This window comes from Perognathus longimembris, chromosome 3, assembly GCF_023159225.1.
Source record: "Perognathus longimembris pacificus isolate PPM17 chromosome 3, ASM2315922v1, whole genome shotgun sequence".
Lineage (NCBI taxonomy): Eukaryota > Metazoa > Chordata > Mammalia > Rodentia > Heteromyidae > Perognathus > Perognathus longimembris.
In genome coordinates this window covers 41,400,534-41,427,080 of record NC_063163.1, presented here as the reverse complement: position 1 = coordinate 41,427,080, position 26,547 = coordinate 41,400,534, and the positions used below count along the sequence as shown (strand labels likewise).

General features: G+C 41.5%; 1 protein-coding gene across 2 annotated transcripts in view; it reads right to left on the bottom strand.

The window, feature by feature from the left end:
* Positions 1-4,192: 4,192 nt before the first annotated feature.
* Lrch1 (leucine rich repeats and calponin homology domain containing 1) overlaps positions 4,193-26,547 on the bottom strand; it is a 165,266-nt gene continuing 142,911 nt past the window's right edge. The window contains exons 18-19 of one of the 2 annotated variants that reach the window (XM_048341362.1): positions 23,157-23,234; positions 4,193-5,013 (exon numbers count right to left, since the gene is read on the bottom strand). In XM_048341362.1, the coding sequence (XP_048197319.1) occupies positions 4,900-5,013; positions 23,157-23,234 (192 nt within the window). In that variant the 3' untranslated portion in view covers positions 4,193-4,899. Of the gene's footprint in view, positions 5,014-13,322; positions 13,530-23,156; positions 23,235-26,547 lie in introns of those variants that run through there. The other variant, XM_048341364.1, reaches the window with a different exon arrangement.

Here is a 26,547-nt window from a genome sequence, read left to right as displayed (position 1 = left end):
TCCCTTAGGCCTCACCTCCAATCTCAAGACTAAAGGGCTGGATTTGGTGTAGGACATCTTACTACATCCATTCATGTTAAAGGTATTGCACCGGCACAAGAGCGTGCACAGGAGAGAAATGAAGATGTGAACTCATCCTGTGGAAGGAACTCACACCACTCCCATAGTAACAGAATGACCCCGTTCAGGACATCTCCACCACTGACCTAATACTCTACATATGGGATTAAATTTCTACACATCAACTTGGGGGGGAAAAAAAGCACTCAAACTACAGTGTTGGGGAAGAGACTGATTAGTCAACTGTAAAGTAAATCTATCAACAGCAGTCACGTGGGCACAACATAAAATCTTCAGTGGCATGAGGCAGGGGCAGCGCCCAGGAGCCTGTGCTGGGAAATCGTTGGCGATCTCAGAAGTGTGCACTATAATCTCTTACCTGATTGACTGTAACGGCTTGTGAGCTAACATGCACAAGGTTTGTTAGTTCTAGCTGGCCTCTCTTGAGTACCTGCTATATGCCAACAGTGAGTGTTAAAGACACCTGGCAGTCCGCAAGAGAACAAAACAAATGGGCAACATTGCTTTAATGGGGCACACACAACTACAGACCAGAGAGAGAGGAAAAAACCACTGATGCAGGGAGACCAGGGAGGAAAGGGAGTGGTTTGGAGTGGAACCCTGCTTTTCACAGCTCCCCGCCCATAGGAAGTACCAGTTCTAAAGAAAATTCCCTGCCTTTGTACCAGGTGAGACCCAGCCTTGACTGGAATGGATATCTGCTAGCTGGCTTCCTGGAGAAGATGGAAGGGTAGGGATTATTGCAGACTCACCTGGGCAGTCCCTAGCTGTTGCCAATGCCATGGTTCAACTGTCAGATGGACCCGCTACTTGCCAAGAGGCTCCTGTATTCCTGTCATGCAGCTATCTCTTCCCTTCCCCTTACACATTTCCTCCTTGCTCCAGCCATGGACGTGCCTATGATGTACTGGGCTGCTTTCATGTAGAGGGAAGATGCGGATTGTGGGGTGAGCCACAGAAGCAACATCTCAGATCAAAACGTCACAACCCATAAACCCATGTTTTTACATTAGGTAGATGCCTATCTTTAATATGGGAGCGCTGGCACTGGTCCCTGCTCAGGCCAGTGGGCGTGGGTCCCTGGGTCATACGTGAGAAGGGGTGAGGAGATGGAAACCATCATGAAGTGTTTTCACTGGAGTGTCTCAACAGCAGCTGTTCTTTTAACAAAGGATGAATGGATGTGGAGGGAAAACACTGGCTTAGCTGAGGTGGGTATAATGGAGGCAGCTGTGTGCCATCCCATGAGAGCAGGTGAGGGCTGAGGACCCCATGCTAAGGCATCCTCCAAGATGTGTCTGAAAACATACCTTTGGGATACGTGGAGGTCCTCCATCTCCACCTCCACCCCTCCCCCAAGCTTAGCATAGCAACTTTGCTTCTCCTATACGCATGCTCTGTGCTTCCAGGGAAGTTGCACTTTGGAAGAAAAGGATGATCATCCTGAAATAATTGTGTGTGTGTGTGTGTGTGTGTGTGTGCACAGCACGCCTTTATCTATGAGGAATCTGTTCTTAGTGAATACCTGAAATTGTGGGTAATTCTGAATCACAGGTAGATAAGGGATAGATTTGAATATCTTATCATATATGATTAGAAAATCAATATTAGTATATACATATATTCTAATTTATAAATTAGATGAAGAGACTAACAGCAATTATAATTCTAACAGCATACTTAAATAAGTCATATAGGAATGTGGAGAAATGTGGTCTTTCAAGGAAGTCAAAGCCAGGCACTGGCAGCTCATGCCTGCATTCTTAGTTACTCAGAAGGCTTGAGATCTGAGGGTCATAATTTGAAGTCCAGGGAGACAAAGTCATAATATTCTTATGACTGCTTAACCAGCAAAAAGCACGAAGAGGGGGCTGGGAATATGGCCTAGTGGCAAGAGTGCTTGCCTCGTATACATGAAGCCCTGGGTTCGATTCCCCAGCACCACATATATAGAAAATGGCCAGAGGTGGCACTGTGGCTCAAGTGGCAGAGTGCTAGCCTTGAGCAAAAAAAAGCCAGCGACAGTGCTCAGGCCCTGAGTCCAAGGCCCAGGACTGGCAAAAAAAAAAAAGCTGGAAGGGGAGGTGTGACTCAGGTGGAAGAGTGCAGCCTTAAAATAGGCCAGCCCTGACTTCAGGCACCAGTTCCAGCACATAAATCAAATAAAAACAAAACCAAGGCAATTATTGGTGTTTCAGGGCTAGGGATGACCAAGAATAAAAAATCATGGAAAGCCAAACCTTGGAGAAGGGCTACTGTGTGAGGGAGGGAGAGAAGAGTATTTGTATATATTCTTCTGATAGTTTTACTTATACATATGCACTTTCCACTATTAGACATATATAGTATATATTATTTCTCTCTGTGTGTGTGCATACACACACACACAAAATCTCTTTCAGCAATGACGTCCTAAGATTCTGTGTGTAATGAGAGCCAGCCAGCTTTTGCATCTGATGGGTAAGTCAGAAGATTATTTGGTACAAATTTAGTTTTAATGGCTGTTCAATAAAAGGAAGGATGCTGCACTATATACATTCTATCTGTTTATAGTACAGTCAGCTAGCCATGCACATTTTATTGCACATATAAACAGTATACAAGGATCTTTAAGACATCTTAGCCACAAAAGAATTGCAGTTAAAAGAAAAGTCATTTTATATACTACCAGAACCATTTGTATTATACTGCCAACTTCAAGAATATACTGAAAATGAATATCAAAAGAAACAGTTTAATTTTGTAAGAAAAATCTCTGAAAACAATGATTACAGAGCCTCTGGTTGCCAATATATACATATAAAAATATTTCTGGACCCTCCCATCAGAATGCCCAGGGTACAGCCAACAGTCTAAATTCTTATTTATAGAATTGACCTCTGAAGATTGCTTACATTGTATACACTCGTCTTTCAAAATGCCTTGTGTCTTTACATTCTTAAAGGATTTCACAATACAGGAAAATATTCTAATATATTTAAGTTAGGTTAAAGTGCACAGTACATTTGATAGGAAATAATTGCTAGCTGCCAATCTAAATTTCCAAGGCGTTGGCTGATGGATATTGGTCTGCCCATATACATGTGTCTGTTTTCCTTGTGTCTTCTCTTCTGCATTCACCTTCATGTTGACACACAGTGGCTACTGCTGCTCTAGAAACTTCCGATGGCTATTCAGTAGTGAAAGAACCATCAGCACTAACAGGACTTTGAAAGATGAATGAATGAGCTGCCTGTCACTACAGCACATGTAGGGGTAAGTTACTGCCCCCTCATGAGTTGCTAGGCCTTCTGGGAAATCTTCCAGACCCACATGGTCAGCTCCTCCCCTTGGCTGGGTTTTCTTTAGTCCTGTTGTATTTGACCTTGTTCCCTCCCTGGCCGCTCAGCCTCACACACTCTACTTACTTGTCTTTCTCTTACCCCTCTGGGGTGGGGTAGGGAGCCTGGGGCTGCCCACCTGCTCTCGGATGAATTGCTCATTTCTGAGGATGCACACTAGAAACCATGAACTACTTTGCAAACCATCAACTAAATTCTAACCAACAGGCACACCTGCATCTCAGCAGCCTTTCCTCCCAATTGGCAGTGCTGACCCCGGTCCTCCATGCCTAAAGCAATTTCTGACCACTCAGCCCAAATTTCCCTTTAAACACTTTTTGGCTACACAATGCATCTTCCCATATCTTTTCCTCATTACCTACCTTTGGTACCAGACTCTCTTTCATTACCCAAGTTACAGTGTAATAGGATGCTTGGAGACTCGTCACGTTAACACTGCTTACTTCTTGGTGCTCTAAGTTGAATGTTTTGTGCATAGCAAAAGAAGTTATGAATACAAAAAAATAGTAATTGTTCACATTTTTTTCTTCAAGTTTAATATGTCTTTTTTTTTCCATCACAGCTATTTACAAATAACTTTGGGGTGCTCTCTTGATTTCAGTCAGTTCATTACATGGGGGGACAACAAGGCTGTTGGAATGTAGGCAACTGCATGGAATGCAAAAATAGAAATAAGACCAATGTTCCACAAACCAAAGTATAAAGAATGCCTCCCCAGAAAACAGTTCTTTGTAACAGAAGCACCTGTTTTTTGTTTTCTCTTGTTTTGCTTTTTCTTCTCTGAATTACAGACACCAGGGAACGTGATTACAGCTAGAACTACTGCACACCAAAGAAGATAGAAAATAACTCAATATTTATAATATTAAAATAAAGTGTTTAACCACAAAAAAGCAGTAATAAAATAGTTTCCTAATTTACAATTTGCATCCAAAGGATGAATAACTCACTAATAAATAATATTTATATAAATATTTTGTATGTCGAAAATAGCTTTTCAAAAGGCAATGGTCTCAAGAAACATCTTGAAAATTTTGGTGGTGAATAAAAACCTGATTGTGTCTCCTCCTCCCTCCCCCCTCCCTCTTCTAAATCTATAACAAGTTTGGCTCCCAGAAAACAGATGCATCTTGCTGCGCAACAGTTGTGCTTGGCATTGTTTTGGTAATGGCAGTTGGTGAGTGTGGAAGGGATGTAGGAAGTTGAAAAAGGCAATGATGTGCTAACTTAGTTATCCACCAGCTTCCCCCCCTCTGGCTTCAAGATGAATACCTGTCAAGTCTTATCCTTGGAGGCCAAGGTCCGCTCTAAAAGGGGGAGGAAAACAATCCTCCCTTTGGCTGAAAACCTTGTGGAAGCAACTAGCTTTGGGAAGTGACAGGTGGAGAGGAGGGGAGGGAGCAACGGATACCAGGGGCGGAGTCTAGGATCCCTGATGGAGGAAGAGTCTGAGTGGACTCAGAGGAGAAGGTTGGTCTCATGTGAACAGAGCCTTGGTGACAGTGGTGACATCCAGTAATGCGTGGACGGTGATGCCCACTTTGACCAGGCCTTTCTCTTCCAGGATGTGATGGGGCAGACATAGTTTTTCCTAAAAGCAAAAGAACAAAACATCAATGTTTAGATGAACCGATTTGACAGTAAACCCCTGGCTCCATCACCGATGGGACTGGCGCACTGTCAGGGCTGCCACAGGCCTCTGTGAGCACCCTGCCCTGTGTTCCTTCCCTTTTGGGGCAAGTCTTGTCAAAGGCTTTGTGTTTGTAGGGAAAAACAACAAATGGGGTAAAGTTCCAGAAAGGTTGCTTACTACCCTGAAACTTGCAACACATCTAAATATGGAGGAAAGTCTTACACTACATTAGAGCTACAGAGTCCACTGAAAATACATGTCAGGAATGGAAATAGCTTCTGTTCTTCTAAAATTAATACAGCATCTAGAAGCCTCTCTGACATCTAGAAGGAACTCAAGTGATCATGTGCACAGACCACACTGTTATTCTGACCATAAGCTCTGATTTTGTTGTTTTATGTCCTGTGATCTCCGCCATGCAGCCACGCTGGGCATCTAGCATCCTTTCATGAAGGTTTATGAACGGGTTTACCCCTAAGTAGTGTTAACCACCCTTCTCCATAGTCTCTCTTCTCAGGCTCTTTCATAAAACTGTCAAAGACACAAATGTTTCACTACTGCCACAGGTTGCATTTTTGCTCTCGGGGAAAAGTCCAGTACATATAAGTCAGGGAGAATAATCAACGCAAGTCATTTGTACTTAAAATCTTCAGTGTTCCACACAGTGACTTATACAATAACCAAGATGAAGGAATTTTATATGGCTGGCGTTTGGTTCTGTTTTGATGCCATCTGTAAGGGACTCTCCTGGCAGGTCTGTTTCCTTGGTGAATGGTGGTTGTGGGTGATCCACTTCCCAGTGGTGTCCCTCTACTTTATTTTTATTTCTTACTTTTAATGGGTAATTAAATATCCATTACAACAAACACATTTTTTCCCCAGTGACAACACTTACAACCTACTCTCCTAGCAACTATGGGCCAAGGTACTGTCCTTGAGCTTGTGCTCAAGACTAGTGCTCTACCACTTGAGCCAGAGCTCCATTTTTTGGCTTTTTGTGGTTAACTGGCAATAAGTTTCACAGACTTTTCTGCCTAGGCTGGCTTCAAACCATGATCCTCAGTTCTCAAGCTCCTGAGTAGCTAAGATTACAGAGCCAGTGGTGCCTGACCTCTCTTAGCAACTTTTATTTACTTTTTGTGTGGAGCTGGGGATCCAATCCAGCACTTTGTGTGTGCTAGGTGAATGCTCTTCCCCTGAACTCCAGCTCCAGCTCAGCAACTTCAAGTATACATTGTTATTCACTAGAGTCACCATGATGTTCACTGGACTTCCTGAACCTAATTATCCTACTTAACTGGTGATAGTTTTTATCCTTTCACCACCATCTTCTCAGATCCTGCGCCCAGTTCTTAGTCACCACCATGCTATTTGCAACTTCTAAGTGATCACTATTTTTAGATCCAAGTGGGATCATGTGGTATCTGTCTTTCTGCACCTGGATACTTTTACTTAACACAACAGATCATCACATGACAGGAATTCCTTCCTCTTGAAGGCTCACTGCACTGTCTTCAAGGAGAGTGTAAGTGGTATCTGCATCAAGCCTAGCCAGTGGAGTCAATGGTTTCCATTAAGCCAAATGGCAGGCCCAGCAGTACGTTAGGAGAGCATGTAAGTTTATTGTACTCACTAATGGAGTGGCTACATGCTAACCAAACAAAGGATGGAGGTTGGTTCTGAGTTGTGAGCCAACAGGTCCTCTCAGGAGGAATGGTGACTCCTTCTTAGGACACAGTGAAGGTCATCCGCAGTCAGGTGTCAATGCCTGCCCTTTCCTTCCCCCACCTGTCACGGGCTTAGAAGGTGTCATTTGTTTGCCATAGGGACGGGGCCATGTCCTTTCTTTCTTATGGTTCCCCGGTACCTAGCTTGGAAACAATCACTATAAGTAAGCTTTGGGTGTCGGCTATTATTTGGAGGGCAGCTACATCTTCACTTCATCTCATATACTAAAAACTTCAAAATAAGTTCAAATTCAAATGCAAAAAAAATGCTACTCAACGAAAGTGAATATTTTAAATTTTCTCTGACAAATGGGTGGAGTAGGAGTTTCTAAGGTAAGAAAGAAATTAAAAACTTACCAAAGAAAATATTTTTAAAAAATTGCTTGTCCAAACTATTAAAGTTTCTTTGTTGAAAAAGAATGATGCAGTGAACAAACTGCACAAGTATTTGTATCCAATTAAAAAGGGCTTCATATGACTCAACAAATAAGTAAGAAAAATACTGAGACCAATGAAGTATGACACAAAAAATGTGAATTTTTAAATGAGGGGTTAGTATAAGACAATGAATGAACAAGGCATTTTGGGTCTCAAGCTCTGTTTTTCTTATGTCTAATCCAAGTGTGCATGAATTCCAGGGTCACAGTCCACAGCTCAGCCTCTGCTGACAGATTCCCCTGGGGAGCGGCCTGGCTCCTCCAGGACCTGGCCAGTGTCACCAATTATTAGTACTGGTTCTGCAGAACTGTAAGAGGGTGGGAGAGAATCATAGAAGGGAAGAGCTGGGGTTCCAGACACAGAGTAGGGGATGTATTAAGGCCTCGGTCTCCTATCAAAAGCCTAGTCACACACTTCACAGATTAAGTTAGATCACCCTCTCTCAGGCCCAAGTTTTTCCAGCCAGCATCTTTCACCACCCCCATCTCTGTACTCTTAGAACACATTTAGAGCCCAACATGTTCTATCTCTATGGCTAGTCATACGGAGTCCAGATGTGCCCCAGCATTTGGGGTGGAGTTACATCCTCATACTTCCCTGAAGTTGAAAATCTACCAAGCATCAAAGCTGAGCCCAACCCACTACCTCAAACATGCCCAGAACACTTACATTAGCCTACAACGGAGCAAAATGAATGAACACAAAGCCCGTCTCATCTAAAGTGTTGACTGTCTCATGTAATTTGTAGAAGACCATCACTGAAAGGGAAAGAGAATGGTTGTGTATTGCTTTTACATCATCATCCTCAGGTTGACAAATCCTCAATTTAACCTTCACATATCTGGGATGACCTGTAAAGCAGAAAACATGAAAAAAGTCCACCCCCCCCCCCACCTTTCATTCTTCCAGCCTTACTCTTTACATTCAGACCCCACAAAGGCACCCAGAGGTGGCCCTAGAATACAGAGGTGGGAGTGGAGGTCACTAACCAGACCAGCAGATGAAACTAAAACCTTGCATTTAAAACATGGCAGTCCTGGTTGTACCACCGTGGGACTAGGATGGAGACAGGAGCACATAGCGCTAGAGCTGAATGGAAGAGAAACAAGGGAAGTCTTATAGAAACGTACAATGGGGGGCACTGAGGAGTGGCCGGAGGCTCTTTTCAGCCACAAGAATCCTGCTTGCCTCTGGAACCTTCCCACCGCATGGCCCCAAGGGGAGCTCTGAAGTTGGGATGGTGCTGGAATTGCTGTGGATATATAGCTGGCCAAGGAAGGACACAGAGGGCCTTCATAGGACCCAGCAGGCGAGGGGCCCTTCCAGAAGACTGGTACAGAACAGACGTAAAAGAGAAGTGATACATGCACTGACTTTACATGAAGGCCAACTGTACTAACAAGATCCTAAAGGTTCTGGGGAGAACATGCCAGCTGATGCCTAGCTTAGTCACGGGATGCTTTTGTTGTTGACAAGCAGAGTAGAATCTTCCAGGAGTGTGCTACATAAAATTAGCATGGCTGAACCCTTAGCAGGACTAACTAACACTTTGTATTACCTCTCCATTGGTGCAACCAATTCAGCTTGCTCATGTCTCATCCATCCCTCCTTGGATCCACCACAGTTACGGGTAGAAAAGGCAAGCCAGCAATAAAGAGTAAATGGTGACTGTGAGAGATTCCTAGGGCACTTCCTATACGTCTGGAACCAAGGCTACAGATATGGCTTGGTTATTTCTTAACAAGTATCCTGAAGGTAGACATTAAGATCTCTATGTTACACATGAGAAACTTGAGAGGCAGAGTTTGAAGAACTTTGCTAAAATGACACAACTGGGAAGTGCCTGACCTGAAAGTCTGAGATGGAGATACAAGGGGAGGGGCCTCAGCTCTGGGAATTTTCTGCTGGTAAGTCCTATCAACAGAGCCATCTCATGGGACCAGAGCACATTCTGTCAGCAAAGTCTGAGTCAGTTCTACCACTGAGCTCTTTGGCTCCTCTTCCTAGGGAGAGGCAGCCATCTCATCCTGGCAGAGAAAGCTCTGGGGAGCAGGCTCAATTGCCCTCATTGCTGGCTGTCCTCTATCTATAATCACATGCTTCTAGGTCTTCGTTTTGTGACTTCATTCACTCAGCCCAGCACAATTCCTTTGGTCCAGTCTTTTTAATAAATGTAAAGTTCTAGAGCTAAGTTATTTAAGTCTTAAAACGGTGTGTTATTTTCATGTAGGAGGGCTTCCAGTTCCAGCTCTGTCACTGAGTGATATTCCTTAACGGTGTAAACCATGGCGATTCTTACAGTTGGAGAGAATTTCTCCTCACCTCTCCCTTGATTCTTTCATTTCCAGCCAGGCGACTGGGTATGTAGGGATGGGGAACATTTGGGCCTTAGGCCATTTAAGATCCTTGAAATCATTTGGTACGTGATAAGACCGATATGCATGCTTCTTGTCTGTTTGTCTGTATTGATCATTTTGTATGAGCCTCAAATGATGATATCCAAATGGCCATTGGCAGAAACAAAATGGTTTCCCACTCCTCTAGTGCTTTCTCTCCCTAGAACACTTGGCTCCTCACACATGAGAATGCCTTCCCTGCCCTCCCTTCCTCCTTCGCTGGTTACTTCTTCATATCTTCTAATCCTAGTGAAGCATCATTGTCTCAGGCAGGCTGCATGGCCGAGCATGGCCTGTTAAGGTCACATTCCTCTTTCCATGTGTTGCACACAATCCAGTGCCGGATCCATCCTAGGTCCTTCTTACTGAAGTTTTCTTTATTTTCTACGGATCCACTAGACCAGTGGTTGACAAATTATGACCTTTGGCCTAATCTAGCTCATTGCCTAATTCTGTCAATAAAGTCTTTACTGACTGACAAGCATATCCATTCATTTATGTATGTTCTATGGCTGAATTCACGGTCCCAAGACAAGCAGAATAATGGTGATGGCGTCAACAGGGCCTGAATAGACTTGTTATCTGGTCTTTAAAAACAACAACAAAAAAATAAAGCAAAATAAAAACAACAAAACTCACTGAGCCCTGGTATATACTGAAGGCTTTCTTAAGGACTGGACCATGGGTGACTCTTCTTATCCCCAGGGCCTCTCACAAGGCCTTGTACAGAGTGCTCGGCCAGCATTTGAACAATGAATACATGCACAAGAATGAATACATGTATTCTAACAAGCCAGGGGACTAGATCCAGATAATCTTAAGAGGAAAGCACACATTCTACAGTCAGTAAACTAGTTTACTGACAATTAATTTAGAAATTTGAAGCCTAACTTTCCAGATCAAGTCTCTTGGAATGAAACCATATTAAAATATTCTCCAGGGGATGAGGCATAGCTCAGTGTGCACACGGAACTCATGGAGCATGAGCTGGATATATGCGAAGCCTTGGGTTCCCAATCCTTAGTGCCAAATAAAGTCTAATCTATAACAACATTCTCGCTATCAGGCTCCTGGAATTTTCATGTATTGCCCTTGTATTCTTCCTAAATGAAACACTATTGATTCTTCTGTCTCTGTGAGGAAGGTGTGGATTTTAGAGATAATCCAAGCCATCAGTAAATTCAGTATTTTCAAAACAAACCATACTGGGATACCAAGTGTCTTTGTTTGGCAAGAAACATTACTCAATTGTCTTATTTGGAAGTTTGCCAGAGTTTTTTCTTTTCCAAGAAGGAAAAACGAAGTACACCTGAGCCAGATGTCCATAAATAAAAGGAATGATTACAAATTAGTCCACACAGATGTTGGAAATCCTGACAGGAGTAAAGAACTGCCACCAGCTGGAGGAAGTGGGGCAAAGGGAACATAAATGGTGATTTCAAAAAGAAACTTTAAATCAATGGCTATTTCTTTTAAACATACTAGTTACTATACTACTTAATAAAATAATAGTTACCGATATATCCCAAGAATGGCAACATGTTTAGGGCTCAAAAAGTAAGGACAAAAACTTAAAAGTACATCCACAGAATCTTCCTGGAATAATAAGAATAAAACAAACACACAGCCAGAGAATTATGTCAATTCAATACTCACAATCTTATCTGATTCTTCCCACCCACGTTTCATATCAACAAAATAGTGTGTTCTTTCAAGTGGCAACCAAGTGAACTTTCTCCTCTCTCCTGTTTTCTTCCCATACAGGAGAAAAAAACAGTGCTGATCATTTTTTTTAAAAAGTGGCGATCAGAAGTAGAGCTGTGGTTTAATTTGTTGCATGCTAGCCTTGAACAAAAAAGCTCAGAAATGGTGCCCAGGCCCTGAGTTCAAGCCCCAGGAACCAGTACAAAATAAAACAAGAAAGAAAGAAAAGAGCTCTATGCATGACAGAAATAAACAGAATGAATGAAAACACTGATAGCTAACTGGAAAATACATGAATAATGTATCAATGGGCCAATAAGAACTTGGAAGAATCACCCAAAATGTTTATTAAGTAATTATGGTGCTCATCAGATATTGTACAAAGGAATTTTATTGTTACAGATTAAAGAGTACAAGGTAGCACCACGGGCAATTCGGTACATCAGTGGGTTATATAGACAGAACTGAGGTTAGACAACGTCCACATACCCTGTATTCCACCAACCAACAAAGTCAGAAGGAAAATGCTTTGATAACTCAACATCTTTTCACTTAAAGACTGCTTCTTATTAAAAAAAAAAAATCTGACCCGACTTAGCACCAAGGAATCTTTATAAATATATTCTCTTAACTATGTGGGGTTTTCATAAACTCATTTTCCACAGATTCATGAAAATGTTCAGAAAAATAACATTATCTTCTTAGTAGCTCTGAGGAGTGTTTACGTCTTTGTAAACCAGACATTTATCTCAAGGAAAGGGACTCCATCATCTCCCCAACCAAGGAAGCAGCACTTGGCAAACAGGACACAAAATGAAGCACAGAGAAGACTGGCTTGACTTTGAATCAGGCTTTCTCATAAGAGAGAAAGGCATCTCACAATTCAGGAATGTCTGGCTTATGTAAGACTAGCAAGTTTTATAATTTTCATTACAAGCTCATCACATTGCTCCAAAAGCAGAGAGAGTTGGTATATAATCCTTTAAAGTGACAAAGAATACAGCAGTTTGCTAGTTATCTTGAAAATCAAAAGTAAGTAGAGATTTCAAGTAATTACGGAAACTACATTCTTCTAAAATAAGAGCAATCTTATTACTGTCTCCTGCTGTTATAATGACCCAAGCCCCAGGACCAAGAATGTTCCATGACTCATGGCTTTATTTGAAAATGAATACAGTCAATTGTATCACATTCTGGACCTGCAGTTACTATGTAATGTGATAAAATAAAAAAGCAAACATGATTCATTACAGAATTCAAAAATAGAAATCCCTTCTGGAAAATGCTTTTCTGAGAGCCTCAGAGCAAACATAGAGCACATAAAAAAACATGGAAATTGGTAGGTTTCTGCACATCCTCCAGGTGGCGCTCTACCAGGAAGGTGCTTCCTTCCCCAGAGCTCTCTTGCCCAGGCAGAGGGTGGAAGTTGGTAGCCAGCCCCCTCTCCTGCCCTTCACAGTTCCCTTTGCAGGAAACTGGAAGGAATATAACTGGCCCACCAAGCAGTCATTTTCCAGATCATACATTTCGCTTTGATGGTATTACTAAAGATGAATCTAGATAAAAATATCAGCTTCCTGTCTCCTGACTCCTCTACAGCTCCACTGACCAGTCCTGAAATAGAACTGGAGGTAAATTGGGGACACTTTCAAACATCAAGTCCATCTGGTGCCTGTCCTGGAGCCTTCATCCAGGGCAACAGATGCTCATGGGAGAAGAGGAAGCAGGCAGCGGGCTACACCCTGTGGATGAGGGGCCTTGAGTATGGACACACTTTGCTGTCATTATTTTTTCAGTAAGTGCAAGAAATGGCTGAATGGGAAAGCACCTACTACCCAAGTTTGTGCTTCTGGGAAAAACGTGTGATTTCTAAGCTTTCCACTTCATAGTTCAGAGATTACTCAAGAGGAGAGGGATAAAGTCTGCAAAGCCAAGGCTGGAAGGGAGGAGCCTGTGATGGGGCAGGGAGCCAGAGCAGAGCGTGGGGATGCGCATGCAGGCCTTAGACAGACAGAACATTCCAGCGGTAAGCCATATAGACCAGCACTACAAAGAGAATGTGGATAAGACAGAAGGCTATTAGGTCTGGAGAGCGGAGGGCAGAAGTTGGTTGTGGGGGTTTCTCCCCGAGGGCCAGCAGAGTGTCAACAGTCTTTCGAATGTGATGAAAATCCGACCGCAGGATGTCATACGGAGAGCAGAGGTCAGCCTATTCCGAGGGCAGCCATTAGAACAGAAAGAGAGTGAAGACGATTAAATATACACCCAAGGACAGCTGGAAAGCAGCACACAATTAGCTTTCGTGCAAGTGGTGGAAGTAACCCTGTATTTCAACCAGTTAAACCCCTTCCCACCATCCAAGATTTTCAATTGATTAACAAAAGATAAACAGGACACCAATGTGCTTTCTGAGAACAGAACAGAGAAGTCCTCCACCCACATAGCATAGGGAAGGACAGAACGTTCTAGTTTTACACATCCTTCTCGCCTTCAAACAGTCTAAAATATTCAAATGCTCACTGAGGACGTAAAAATAACTTTGCACTTGGGATGTTTAGGACTTAACATTGCAAAAAGGAAAAACATTTTAAAAAATTCTAAGATTTAATCCTTTATTTCATTTATTTATTTCCAAACAGGGTTTTGTTCATGTAGGCTAGGCCTCATACTGAAAATCCTCCCTGCCTCAGCCTCCCAAGTGCTGGGATTCCACAGCTGCAGCAGCCCAACCAGCCTTACTACTCTCTTAATTCATGTATTTCCTTAGGTATATACAAACTGATGATTTTGCTCCTCAAGTTAATTTGCATATGTATAATTTATGTTGATTTGAGGACCATTGATAAACTCTGGAGAATGATATTCCTTATGTGTGTCAGAAAGTATATTATATTTCATATTTTTGAAACTATACATTAAATGAAAGTACAACAAAAGCTTCTGGATGTAGTTAAGAGTAAAAGGACAACTCAGTATAGGGTCATTAAATTCCTTCAGCACTACCCAGGACTGGTACAGGATCTGAGCCTCCATGTTTTACCCTTGACAGTCAGGCCAAACACCTATTTAACTGAAAGCAAAAGCTGGCTGCTTAGCTTCTGAGTTGGCCTCATAGTCCACTGCCGCCAGGAGGTCAGTGGTTTTCTTACTCACTGATTTGCTGGACCACAGCTTTAAACTGTGGCGCTTAAAACTAGCGATGATAATAATGGAAGTGTGGAGTAAGAAAGACAATTTGGGGTTTTACTTTCAAATTAAATAAGGACTGCAAACATTTGTGCTCTCTCCCAAGAATGCACCCTTATGTCCACACTCAGCAAGGCCATTTCAAGTGAGCACCTTTTCACATTTCTGCAAAGCAGATACAAATCAGAGTAAGTGAAGAATGATTCTGAAGAAGTTTGTCCTGCAGCTTCTTCTGAAGTGAGCCCCAAGCTCTCAGGTAAGCGGGTGAATTGAGTAAATCTACCACCATTCAGATCCCTGTTAACAAAAGGTTTTTTAAGTATAACATATCATCCCCATCTTGCATGTTTTCTCAGAGGTTCTGGAGGTATCAAGCCAATTCCATTGTTAAGAGTTCTCCCAAGAATTAAAATGACTACAGAGATTGCATTTCACTGGCAAACCAGTTGTGTGTGTGTGTGTGTGTGTGTGTGTGTGTGTGTGTGTGCGCGCGCGCGCCAGTACTAGGCTGGAACTCAGGCTTAGCTCAAGGCTGGCATTCTATGACTTGAGTCACAGATCCAGTTCTGAATTCTTGTTACTTAATTTCAGGTAAAAGACTCTTGGGTTTGTCTGCTCTGATTGGCTGCAAGCCTCAAGATACTCAGATCTCAGCCTCCTGAGTAGCTACAACTACAGGTGTGAGCCACCAGTGCCAGGCTGCACAGTGTATTTTAAAATTGCAGTGTTGTATTTGACCTAAGGAAAACAGATGTAAGATAGAAAGAAGGCTTACATGGAAACTGCAATGTAATTTTTACCAAAATCATATTTCCATATTAAAAGAAACCATTCCATCTCCACTGAGTATTTTGAAACATTAATCAGAACCCCATGGAACATGTCTGGTCCCCATTCCAGCAGTGCCATCAAAGGCCTAGCTAGCATCAGTCAGCCCATCACTGCCATTTTCAGGGTGCATATTCAGACATGGGGTACACTCAAGCTTATGCTCCCCTAGAAGCTCAATCACCAATTATTCTTGTTGTCCACATAACCATTCCACCAAGGCAGAAAAGCTGGATGCAATTAAACTCTGATAGGCCCTAGAGTCACAGCCATGTGTTTTAAACTAATTGAGGACCTCTCAAGAAAAACGAGTGACTCTAAGCCAGCAGATAGGCAAGCGTCTGAAGCATGATCATTAATGTGTGGAGTGGGCTGCCGTGACTGCTTCAGCCCAAGGCCCAGGCCGTCAGCTCCAGCCTTGGCAAGGGGACCATGGCGTACATGTGGCTGAAATCCCAAAGGGAGCCTGAGGCTTTCGGACTTGTGTGCTTTCTGCAATTCCCCCTTAATGAAAGGGAGAGGGACTTAGAGTTTTGACTTCATTCCAGTCTGAAAATGAAAATCAGACAATACAAAAAAAAAGGCATAAAATTTAAAGAAGAATTTCACCACGTCTTTATAGAGCCTTTGCCGCTATCGAATCCATTTGGAAAACCCAGTTAATTCACTCAGGGGCAAATCAAATGCTAATATTGATCATGGAGAACCAAATCAGTCTGTGAAGATCACATGGTTAAGAGTGAACATAAATATATGACTGGGATTACTACTAAGCACTGCTTCAGTTTCCCCAAGTAAGATGGACACACACAGAAAATGTGGACATACCGGCAATGGGTCTTGTTTTTATGGATGCTCTGAGTGTCATACAGTCTTAACTTCTAAGAGCTCTATCTAGGCAAAAGAAATCTGGAACATATTCATTGAAATATAATTTCCATTTGTTTATTTTAAAATATAATCCTAATTTAAAAAGTAAATATGCTTAAAATTTTTAATATCAAAATATCATAGCACAGTTAAATTGATGGTCAGTCACTTTGAACATTTTAAAGCCCCAATTTCTGATAAGAAAGATGAGAAAGGAGGAGGCAGATTCCCAGTCTTCTCCAAGTATATAACCATGAAGTACTAGTGTTATGAACTTGAAGAGTAGCTCTAATACAGGTAAGCTAACTTATTTACAAATATAATTTTAAATCTGTTTTTGTAGATGCTGCTTCTGAAATTTATTCTCAACCAAGCACACAGAAAGCCATCAGACCAGTGACCAGCGATAACCAGGGGCAGGCACCAGGAAAAATCCTCACTCAAATAGTAAATGCATACAAGATGGCAGATTTTACACGCTAGAGATGGGCTCTTTTTAATGAATTATAAATATGCAAACTTTGTAATATTAAGCTTGCCAGCCTGCATCTCTGATTATTCAACCTTCGAATTAAACAATATAAATGTAAAATTAAAATAAACATTGTAACAACAATCTCACCCCTTAACCCTGAAAAAAGGTGATACTAAAGTCATCAATTTGGAGCAAAAGGAGGCATAAGCTTGAAGAGGATAAGAAACTCATTTCTCCCCAAGATGAAAATAAAACAAAACAGGAGCTTTAACTTAGAGTGTCTTTTCAATAACAAAAGTCCTGATTCCCCAAGTTAAATACGTGTAATTTCCTAAATCCTCACAACAGGCACAATCTAGGAAACTCAGAACTGGTACTTTCAAGTAGAAAGTCTCCCTGGAAACAATAACAGAAGAGGGGAGAGGCAGCTAGTGCTCCCCACTAAACAGCAAGACTGTCAAATAAAGGGTCTTATTCCTACAGAGCTCTGAGACCAAAGCTACTTACTTGAAATTGGGTAGGAAAGATTCCCTGGTAAACCAAATTAATATTTTCTCCTACTTTCAGAAGTGTGTGTGTGCGTGCATGCGTGCGAGTGTACGTGTGCACACACCCATGCCAGGTGCCAGTACTGGGTCTTGTGCTCTACTTTAACTTTTTTAGTCAAGGGTGGTACTCTTTCGCTTGTGCCACATCTCCCCTCCCCCCCACCCCCAGGTTTTTGTTTTTGTTTTTTGTTTTTGCTTAGTGGAAGAACACTTGTCTGGCAAGTGCAAGGCCCTGGATTTCGGCCTCAGCTCTGTGGGGAAAAAAAATCTGTAAGAGTCTCACATTATTTTTCTGCTGAGGCTGGCTTTGAACTGCCCTAGAGTTTAGCTTTCTGAGTAGCCAGGATTATAGCATGAGCTACCGGCAGCATCCAGCTTTCCTGTATCTAATTGTACGTGTATACACGTGTATGCATGAGCACTCATGAGCATGCCACTGTTCCCGGGGTTTGAACTCAGGGCCTGGGCACTGTCCCTGAGCTTTTTTCCCCCTGAGCTCACTTACTTCCAGCTTTTCGATGATCAATTGGAGATAGAGAGTCTCATGGGCTTTTTGGCCGAGGCTGGCTTTAAACTGTAATCCTCAGATCTCAGCCTCCTGAGTAGATAGGATTAGAAATGTGAGCCACAAGTGCCCACCTTCTAATACTTTTGAAGTTTCATAAATCATAGGTTTCTCTCACCCTGGGAGAATATTGAGAATCATTGAACTTCCCTAAGCTCAGGTGGATTGAATCTGTTCTGCGCAAGTCAGAGGCCAGGAAGGGCCAAAGGGACACAGAAATGGCAAAGGAAGCTCAGATGTCTATAAATGGCTTCACGAACCCAGGCTCAGCCTGTTGGATGATAAAAAGACTCTGTCCTGAAGTATCTAGGAGCCACCCATACATTCCTGGAGACCAAGTTGGGGCCCACACAGAGGTCAAAGACAGTTGCATAATGTCACCACACCAGCACCAGCCTCCAAAAGGTATGTGGACGGTCCTCACACTGTCTACAACACTAAACATGCCCCCATAAGAAGCCATGTGGATGGAAAGGCCAGTCCAGGACCATGGCTCCCCTCTACTGTAAATAGTGAGCTCAACATTCCAGGCAAGACAGTCTTGCCCACTTCCCTCCACTGCTTATTCAGTATATTTAGGGGCTAACCTACCATGTCCTGTGTGGACACATTTCCTGGATATTCAACTAACCACAGACCAGTTCTGTGGTTCCAGCTGCTGAATCACACATAAATGTTTCATGAAAGATCACCAGCCTTGGGGAAAATCTCTATTGAGTGTGCTCATGAAAGACTTCTAAAGGAAATACAATAAACCATATACAAATATAATCATTGAAACAATTTTAAAATTGCTCCCATTCCTTTTTAGGACTTTACATGCAACTATTGAGTTAGATCTCTTTGGCTTCTGTATCTGTTCATATGCTCCTAATATAAGTACATGAACTGCTTACCTAGATGTGCAGTTTGAGATGATTCCTCTAACAAAGGCTATTTTACATACAATGCAGACTTCAAAGTTTGAGTGGCTTATGTATATGAAATTAAATGTGGAAGGAAAAGAAAGAAAAAGCTTACACCTTACAGAGTATGAACCATGTTGATTACAGGGAAATAAGTGGGAAAAAAGCAATGGTATTTGTGTGTGTATGCGTGTACAAGCTTGCGTGTGTGCATGTGTGCACTGCTATTGGGGCTTGAACACAGCACCTGATTGCTATCTCTTTGCTTTCATGCACAAGGCTAGCATTCTACCATTTCAGCCACAGTTCTACTTCCATCTGTTTGCTGATTGCCTGGATGCAAGAGTTTCATGGACTTTTCTACCTTGGCTAGCTTAAAATTGGGATCTTCAAATCTTTTTTTTTTTTTTTTTTGGCCAGTCCTGGGCCTTGGACTCAGGGCCCAAGCACCGTCCCTGGCTTCTTCCCGCTCAAGGCTAGCACTCCGCCACTTGAGCCACAGCGCCGCTTCTGGCCGTTTTCTGTATATGTGGTGCTGGGGAATCGAACCTAGGGCCTCGTGTATCTGAGGCAGGCACTCTTGCCACTAGGCTATATCCCCAGCCCCCTCAAATCTTAGCCTCCTGAGTAGCTAGGATTGCAGGCATGAGCCACTAACACCCAGCTCTTTTCATATGTGTTGTTGGCAGTACTGGGGTTTGAATCTAGGTGGCTTGAGAAAACTCTGTCCCAGTACTATTTTATTAAAATGTCTATAGATAGGAAACTTCTGTAATAACTCCTGTGATTTCTTATGATATCTTTCTACGATGAGTCATCAGTCCCATTAAGCTACATAGACATTCAACCATCACCTCATTAAGAAGTGAAAGAAGCATGTTTATCTAAAAGGGAAGAGCTCATCTGTCTCCACAACATGATGACCCATTCTTGGAGTGGTAACCCATTCCTGGATGGAAACTTGGCCAACTACCTGCCAATTGGGAATTGCTGGGTTTCCACTGGAGTAGTCCTTCCTCATATTAATATTCCAAGGAATTCATATTGTGTGTGCAGGGTAGGGAGGTGGCTGGAGGCTAGCATTCTACCACTTGAGCCACAGCTCCACCTTTGGATTTGGGGTGGTTAATTGGAGTTCAACATCTCATGGTATGCCTGGACTGGCTTTAAACCTTGATCCTTAGATCTCAGCAACAAAGTAACTGTGATTACAGGCATCAGTTACTGGTGTCTAGCTGCTCAAACATTTTTTTATTTTCTAGTAGGAATGGTCTCAAAGTAACTCTCGCCACAAGTAGAATGCTACTGAATTATCCATCAGTAGGTTGTATATGTAAGTACATAATCGCATGCCCCCCGTGGACTTAAAAAGCACCTAAAACCTTAAAAGGAACTTCAGAAATATACTTCTTACTAAGCATAGTCCATTGGGACATTGGCAAGACAGGTCATTCAGGTTTTCTATTTCAACCTTCTTCAGAGTTAGGAGCTATTACTGATGCTAAGCAGCTTATGCTAGGGAAAGAATTTATAATAAATCCTGCCCTGCATTTCTATAGCAATTTGATTTCCTTTTCCCTACTTTAAGAGAAAATTGGAGTTACAATCCTTACTCACTGTAAATGGATAAAGGCATTCTCATTTTGTACCACTGTAACTAAAAACCAGTGAGAAGCTGAAAAACACCAGGGTGGTAGGTCATAACTCTGTAGCACAGACCAAATAATCTACCATCTGAAACTTGGTCACTCACACGTGGGAATCTTAACCACTCCCCACCTCCAATAGAATCAAATTATTAGGGAAAGTGTGCTATTTTAACAAGTATTTCAAGTCAAGAATGTGTATGCAATAGTAAAATGTACACCTATGATACAAACATACAGACAAATAGTGTTGAAAGAAGAATTGCACACAAAGATATTTAGTCTGTTTTATAAGATTAGATTTTTTTCAAAATTTGTAAATTCCTTTTTATTGATACTGATTTAATAAAGCACCTCTTCCCCTAAAATTAAAAAAAAAAAAAACCTCACAACTAGAATATGGCCACTATTCTGAATACCCAGACTTCTTTGCTAAAAAGAGAGCCAGGAAAGTGAAGAAAGAAATATGGAAAAAAGAGGGAAGAAAGGGACATATAGGAACGTAGAGGAAAAAAGGCCTTGATCAGTTCAAAACAATGTAATTTCAAATGATACTCAAACAGATTTTCGTGATAGAGTTTAAAAGCTGCTTTATCCAGGTGTGTGTGAGTGAGGTCAAGGAAAGGGGGACACATGAATGAAAGGGGAGGAACGAATACAGTAACACCATCCAATGCACAGCCTATGAAATTAAGCAAATTGATGAGAAGGGTTGGGTACGGAGGGATGGGGGAATGATGGAAAGGGTGGCGTTGTCAAGATGCATTGTACTTATGATGCATTGTACTCATTTGTTGAATAGTAACTCTTTTGTACAACTACTTAAAGACAATAAAAGCATAAGTTAAAAACAGAAAGATAGAAATCCTAATAGAATTTGTATTTCTTTCTTTCTTTTTTTTTTTTTTTTTTTGCCAGTCCTGGGCCTTGGCCTCAGGGCCTGAGCACTGTCCCTGGCTTCTTTTTGCTCAAGGCTAGCACTCTGCCACTTGAGCCACAGCGCCAGTTCTGGCCATTTTCTATATATGTGGTGCTGGGGAATCGAACCCAGGGCTTCATGTATAGGAGGCAAGCTCTCTTGCCACTAGGCCATATTCCCAGTCCCATTATATTTATTTCTGTTTTCCACAAATGAGAAACTTTTCAGTGTAAATGGCTACTACCCCCAAATTCTGAGTGGACTGGCTTGTGTTACCCTATGAAACTATTTTAGATTCCCCACAAAGTCTCTTAATAGGTTGATAATCAAACATCTGGGCATAGGAAGAAGTAACATTGTATAGTTAGGCTGATTACGGAGAATTGCCAAATGAGCCTACGGAAACAGTAAATATAAATAGTTAATCATTTGTAAAGCAATGCAGAAGAATCATTATTGTTACTGGCATTAATAACAATAAGTACAACACTTTCGACATTGGTTAGTTTGATTCACATATTCAAAATGCAGCTACTGGGAATGAACATCAACAATTAGTAGGCAGCCATGGGCCGCTGCTTGAGCTGCTGGAAGCAATCAGCTCCTGTCTGTCGCCAATCCTCCCAGGGCTCCCTCATCCAGGCTCACTGGAACCTCAGCAGTTTCTGTTCTTACAAGAAGCTACTGATTGATTCTCTTTCAAGTTTGGAATTTCACACTGATTTTTTTTTCCATTTCATTACTTTTAAAGTGATGTACAGAGGAGTTACAGTTTCATATGTAAGGCAGTGAGTACATTTCTTATCCAACTTATTACCTCCTCCCTCATTCTCCCCTTCATCTCCCGCCTCATTTTTTTAATGATATTTTTTGCCAGTCCTGACGCTTGGACTCAAGGCCTGAGCACTGTCCCTGGCTTTTTTAAAAATTAAATTTTATTGACAAGGTGATGTGCAAAGGGGGTACAGTTACATAATAAGGTAGTTGAGTAGATTTCTTGTCATATTTGTTACACCCTCATTTTTCTTTCCCTTCCCTAGTTCAGGTAAGCATATATACAATATCCAGTGTACCAAAATCATATACAGTAACCACATAGGGTACACCAAAGAAAATTCACCTAGAACATTAAACGTAATGACAACAGAATCCTCCTGTGTCCTTCTCTTGGAGTTCTTTTCGCTTATCCTCATCTTATATAATCACGTGTACAATGCTGTTGAGCTATTGTGATCCACTGATAGATCTATCCTAGAAATTTTTATGTTTGTTTAGTAGTTGTTTGGTTTTAGATACATAACGTAAAGTCACTGACCCAAACATGTGGAAATACCATTTGAAAAGAAGTTTGTTATTTTGCAGACCTGGTCTCTACTGTTCCCCGCGCATCCCCCGCCCCCTCCCCCCCCCCATCATATATCAAGGAGACCATGCGCCTTTGTTCTCTGTGTTCTAGGCTTGTCTCACTCAACATTATTTGTTCAAGCTCTGACCATTTCCCTGCTAATACCAATATTTTATCATTTCTAATTGCTATGAAGTATTCCATTGTGTACAGGTACCATATTTTTTGGATCCATTCATCTGTAGTGGGGCATCTGGGTTGCTTCCATATTTTGGCTATTGTGAATTTCACACTGATTTGGAAACCTTAAAGAAATTACTTTCCCTAAAGAGAGAAAGCCTCAGAATCGAACCTGCAGTAAACCATTTTAATTTCACTGCACTAGAGCAACTTAAATGAAAACTTTATACAACGTATCCAAAATGATTCCTTGAGAAAGAAAGACTAAATAAGAGACACAAAGATTTACCTGTATTCAACAATTCAAATACAGAGTAAAAGGCTTATTTTTAATTAAAATATGGTTAATTGAATTAAGTTTGATGTTACCTCTGGTACTCCTAGTTTTCGGCATGCTTCCAAGAAATTTTCCACATTCCTTCTGCATTTGGCCATGCTAAGTTTGGGCTACAAATGCAAACACAGAGAAATAATGTATTAAAACAAGAATGATAGGATTATTTTGAGACCCTTAGCATTGTGGTTTATATTCTTCTAGACACGGTGTGTACATATGTTTGAGTACCTATATATGTGTAATATATGTATACCTATGTGTACATCCAAGTTTTTCTGCACACAAGTGAAGGCATGTATATACATGCATGCAGGCACACGTACACCTTTTATGAAATCATGCTGTTGTGTAACTTGCTTTAATTCACGAAAAAATACACAACAGACATCTTTCCAAAACAAATACATTAAATCTACCAGATTAAGTAACATAGAAGTCACACAAATATAGATTTAATCAGAAAGCTGCCGCAAAATAAATAGTAATAAAAATAGGACTTAACCCAAAGCTTCTAATAACTGAGTGACTTTCTTTTCAGATGACCTTGAAGGTGAAGAACAGATAACAGGTATACTTGATTTATATTCTCATTCTAACATGGTAAATTTCAAACTTTCTTAATGAATTTTGAGATTGCGCTATTGATTTCCTTAGGAAAACAAGCAGCACATAATAATTTTGTACAGAAGTCATTTTCTTCCTTCCTTCCTTAACCTCCTTCCTTCTTCCCATTCTCCCTTTTGTCCCTTCCCTCTGGTCTTTTCCCCATATCCCTCATCTCCCTTCCTCTTCTTTTATTTTGTGGTGTGGTTTTTTTTTTATGTGTCAGTGCTAGGACTTGGACTCAAGGCCTTGCACTCTTACTTTGGCTTTTTTGTTTGTTTGTTTGTGTATTATTCAGGCTGTTCTCATCCTGCTTATAAGTGACAGAAGGAAATTAAGGACACAAACAGATCATCATTAAAGTGTAAATCTGTCTTGTAGTTATTTTAAACAGCAGCAAAGGCCTGCCTCCCATGTCCTATGGAACAACTTCGCTGGGAGGTGATGATCCTGTCCATCCTGCCTCCAGAACACATCATGTCCCTCAACATGGGCCACATAAAGATGTACTAAGCAGCAGCTTAGGTGGCTTTGCCTACTGCTGTCCATCTCAGGGCAGGGTGGCTTCAGGCTCAGGCAGACAGGGAGAGCAGACCTGAGGAGGGGACCTGGGGATAACAGAGGGGAGGTTCTAGGCGAGGCAGGGCAGGAAGAAGCGTGTCTTCCCATGGAATCCCTACAATTACCTCTGACCCTTTGGGCCAAATTACCTTTCTCCATTTACTCCTTATGGTTTAGTGGATCTCTTCTAAAACTTTGATAGTACCCCATACCATTCAAATTACTTAGGTCACCCCAGAAGAAGTCAATAGAAAGTGCATTCCAACCTACACAAAGGTGATTCCTCATACCTGGAAGAAGGAAAGTCTATGCTAAGCACTGTTATCTAGCCTCAGGTAGAAAAGTACTTGTAACAAAGACAGAGGTTAAAGGTTTTGCCTCAGAGAAGCAAAAATCACACTAATTATACCCATCAAGGGACCAATATTTTGCTTCTCAAATTCTCAGACTTCCAACATGCATTTTTCTAAAGGTACAGTCTCGTGGCAGGGGATAATGACATGAATTTTGTCTATCAAGTCTTCCTTCCACTTGGGATTAAAAAAAAGGCCAATATTCGTTTTGTGAATGAAAAAATGGAATTAATACTGGTGTCAGCCATCCAGATAGGAAAGGAGGCTGATGGTAGAGAGCCAGCCATATTTATTGTTTACTATGTGTGTGACATTACACTTGTGAAAACATGACAGTGGAATCCAAAAGACAAACCTCACGGTCACTTAGCTTTAGTGAACTGGACATATAAACAGTTAGAGGAAGCCATTGCATGATCCAGGACTTCTCTCATGGCTGTGGTGTTGTGACAAGGAAAGGAATACACAAGGAAAGCTGTCCTAAAGGAAGAGGGATGGATTGTGTCCTGTAAACAATGAAGCAGAGGGGACCTGGGAATGAGCAGTATAACAGGGCTGTGGGCTGAGACGTGCAGAGCAGGTAGGGAGCCTCGTGGAGAGCAAATTCATACCGCAGCAGGGCTGGGCCTGCTAACAGTGGTGAGAGGCTGACTGGTATAAGTGGTCATTTACTTAGAAACCAACAAGCCAGATGCCACTGGCTTATTCCTGTAATCCTAGCTACTCAAGAGGCTACAATCTGAGGATAACTGTTGAAAGCCAGACCAGGCAAGAAAGTCTGTGGGGCTCTTATCAATAATTAAACACACACACACACACACACACACACACACACACACACACACACACACACACGTAAAGTCCAGAAGTAAAGCTCTGGCCCAAGTGGGAGAGTACCACCCTTGAACAAAAAAGCTGAGACAGTGCCTACACCCTGAGTTCAAGTCCCAGTATCAGTACAAAAAAGAAAAAAGAAACTACAATAGCACTGGCTATAATAGGATTATTTTTTTCTGGGCCTAGGTGCTGTCCCTGAGCTCTTCAACTCAAGGCTAACACTCTACCACTAGAGCTACGGTTTTCTGGTGGTTCATTGGAGATAAGAGTCTCATGGACTTTCTGGCCTGGGCTGGCTTTGAAGGGTAGCCCCCCAAGTAGTTAGGATTACAGGTGTGAGCTACCAGCGTCTGGCAATATGATAGTTTTAAAAAGCATTTTTAGAAAGAATTTTAATGAGATGAGGAATATTTAGGCTTTTCTAATGAAATTTCAATACTACCAAATAAATATGAGAAGCTCACTAAAGGAAACATGTATGGAAAATGTTAGTAGTAAAAAGAGATTAACAGCAATTGTCTTTAGTGATATAATAAGTAATGACTTATTTATCTTCTGCATTTCTCTATTTCTACTTTAAAAAATTTTATATCCACTTTAAAGAAAAAAAATAAGTATTTTCTAAAGAATACAGCACTTTCTTTGCAGAAAACAAATAAAATATACACAGCTAAGAAGTTCCTGGCTTAAGAGTGGAGTAATACACTCTGGGTTGAATGTGGGATACACATTGTCTCTAACATAATTTAGGAAAAATAACTAAGTGGGTATTTGACAAATAGCTCAAACAACTTTGTGACAATTTGGACCTCACCTGTAAAAGATGCTGGGAAGTTCCACATTAGATAACAGGCACAATTTACTGTCCTACCCCAAAGCTCTAAGGGACAGATTTGAAAAAGAAGCCAAACTAGTCTTTTCTCTCCCAATGTTTCTGAGACCACAAAAGAGCTAAACCTGAAATTTAAAAAAAATTCAATATTACAGATTAAAAAAAAGGAAGAGTTTCCAGGCACTGGTGGTTCACATCTGTAATCCTAGCTACTCAGGAAGCTGAGATCTCAGGATC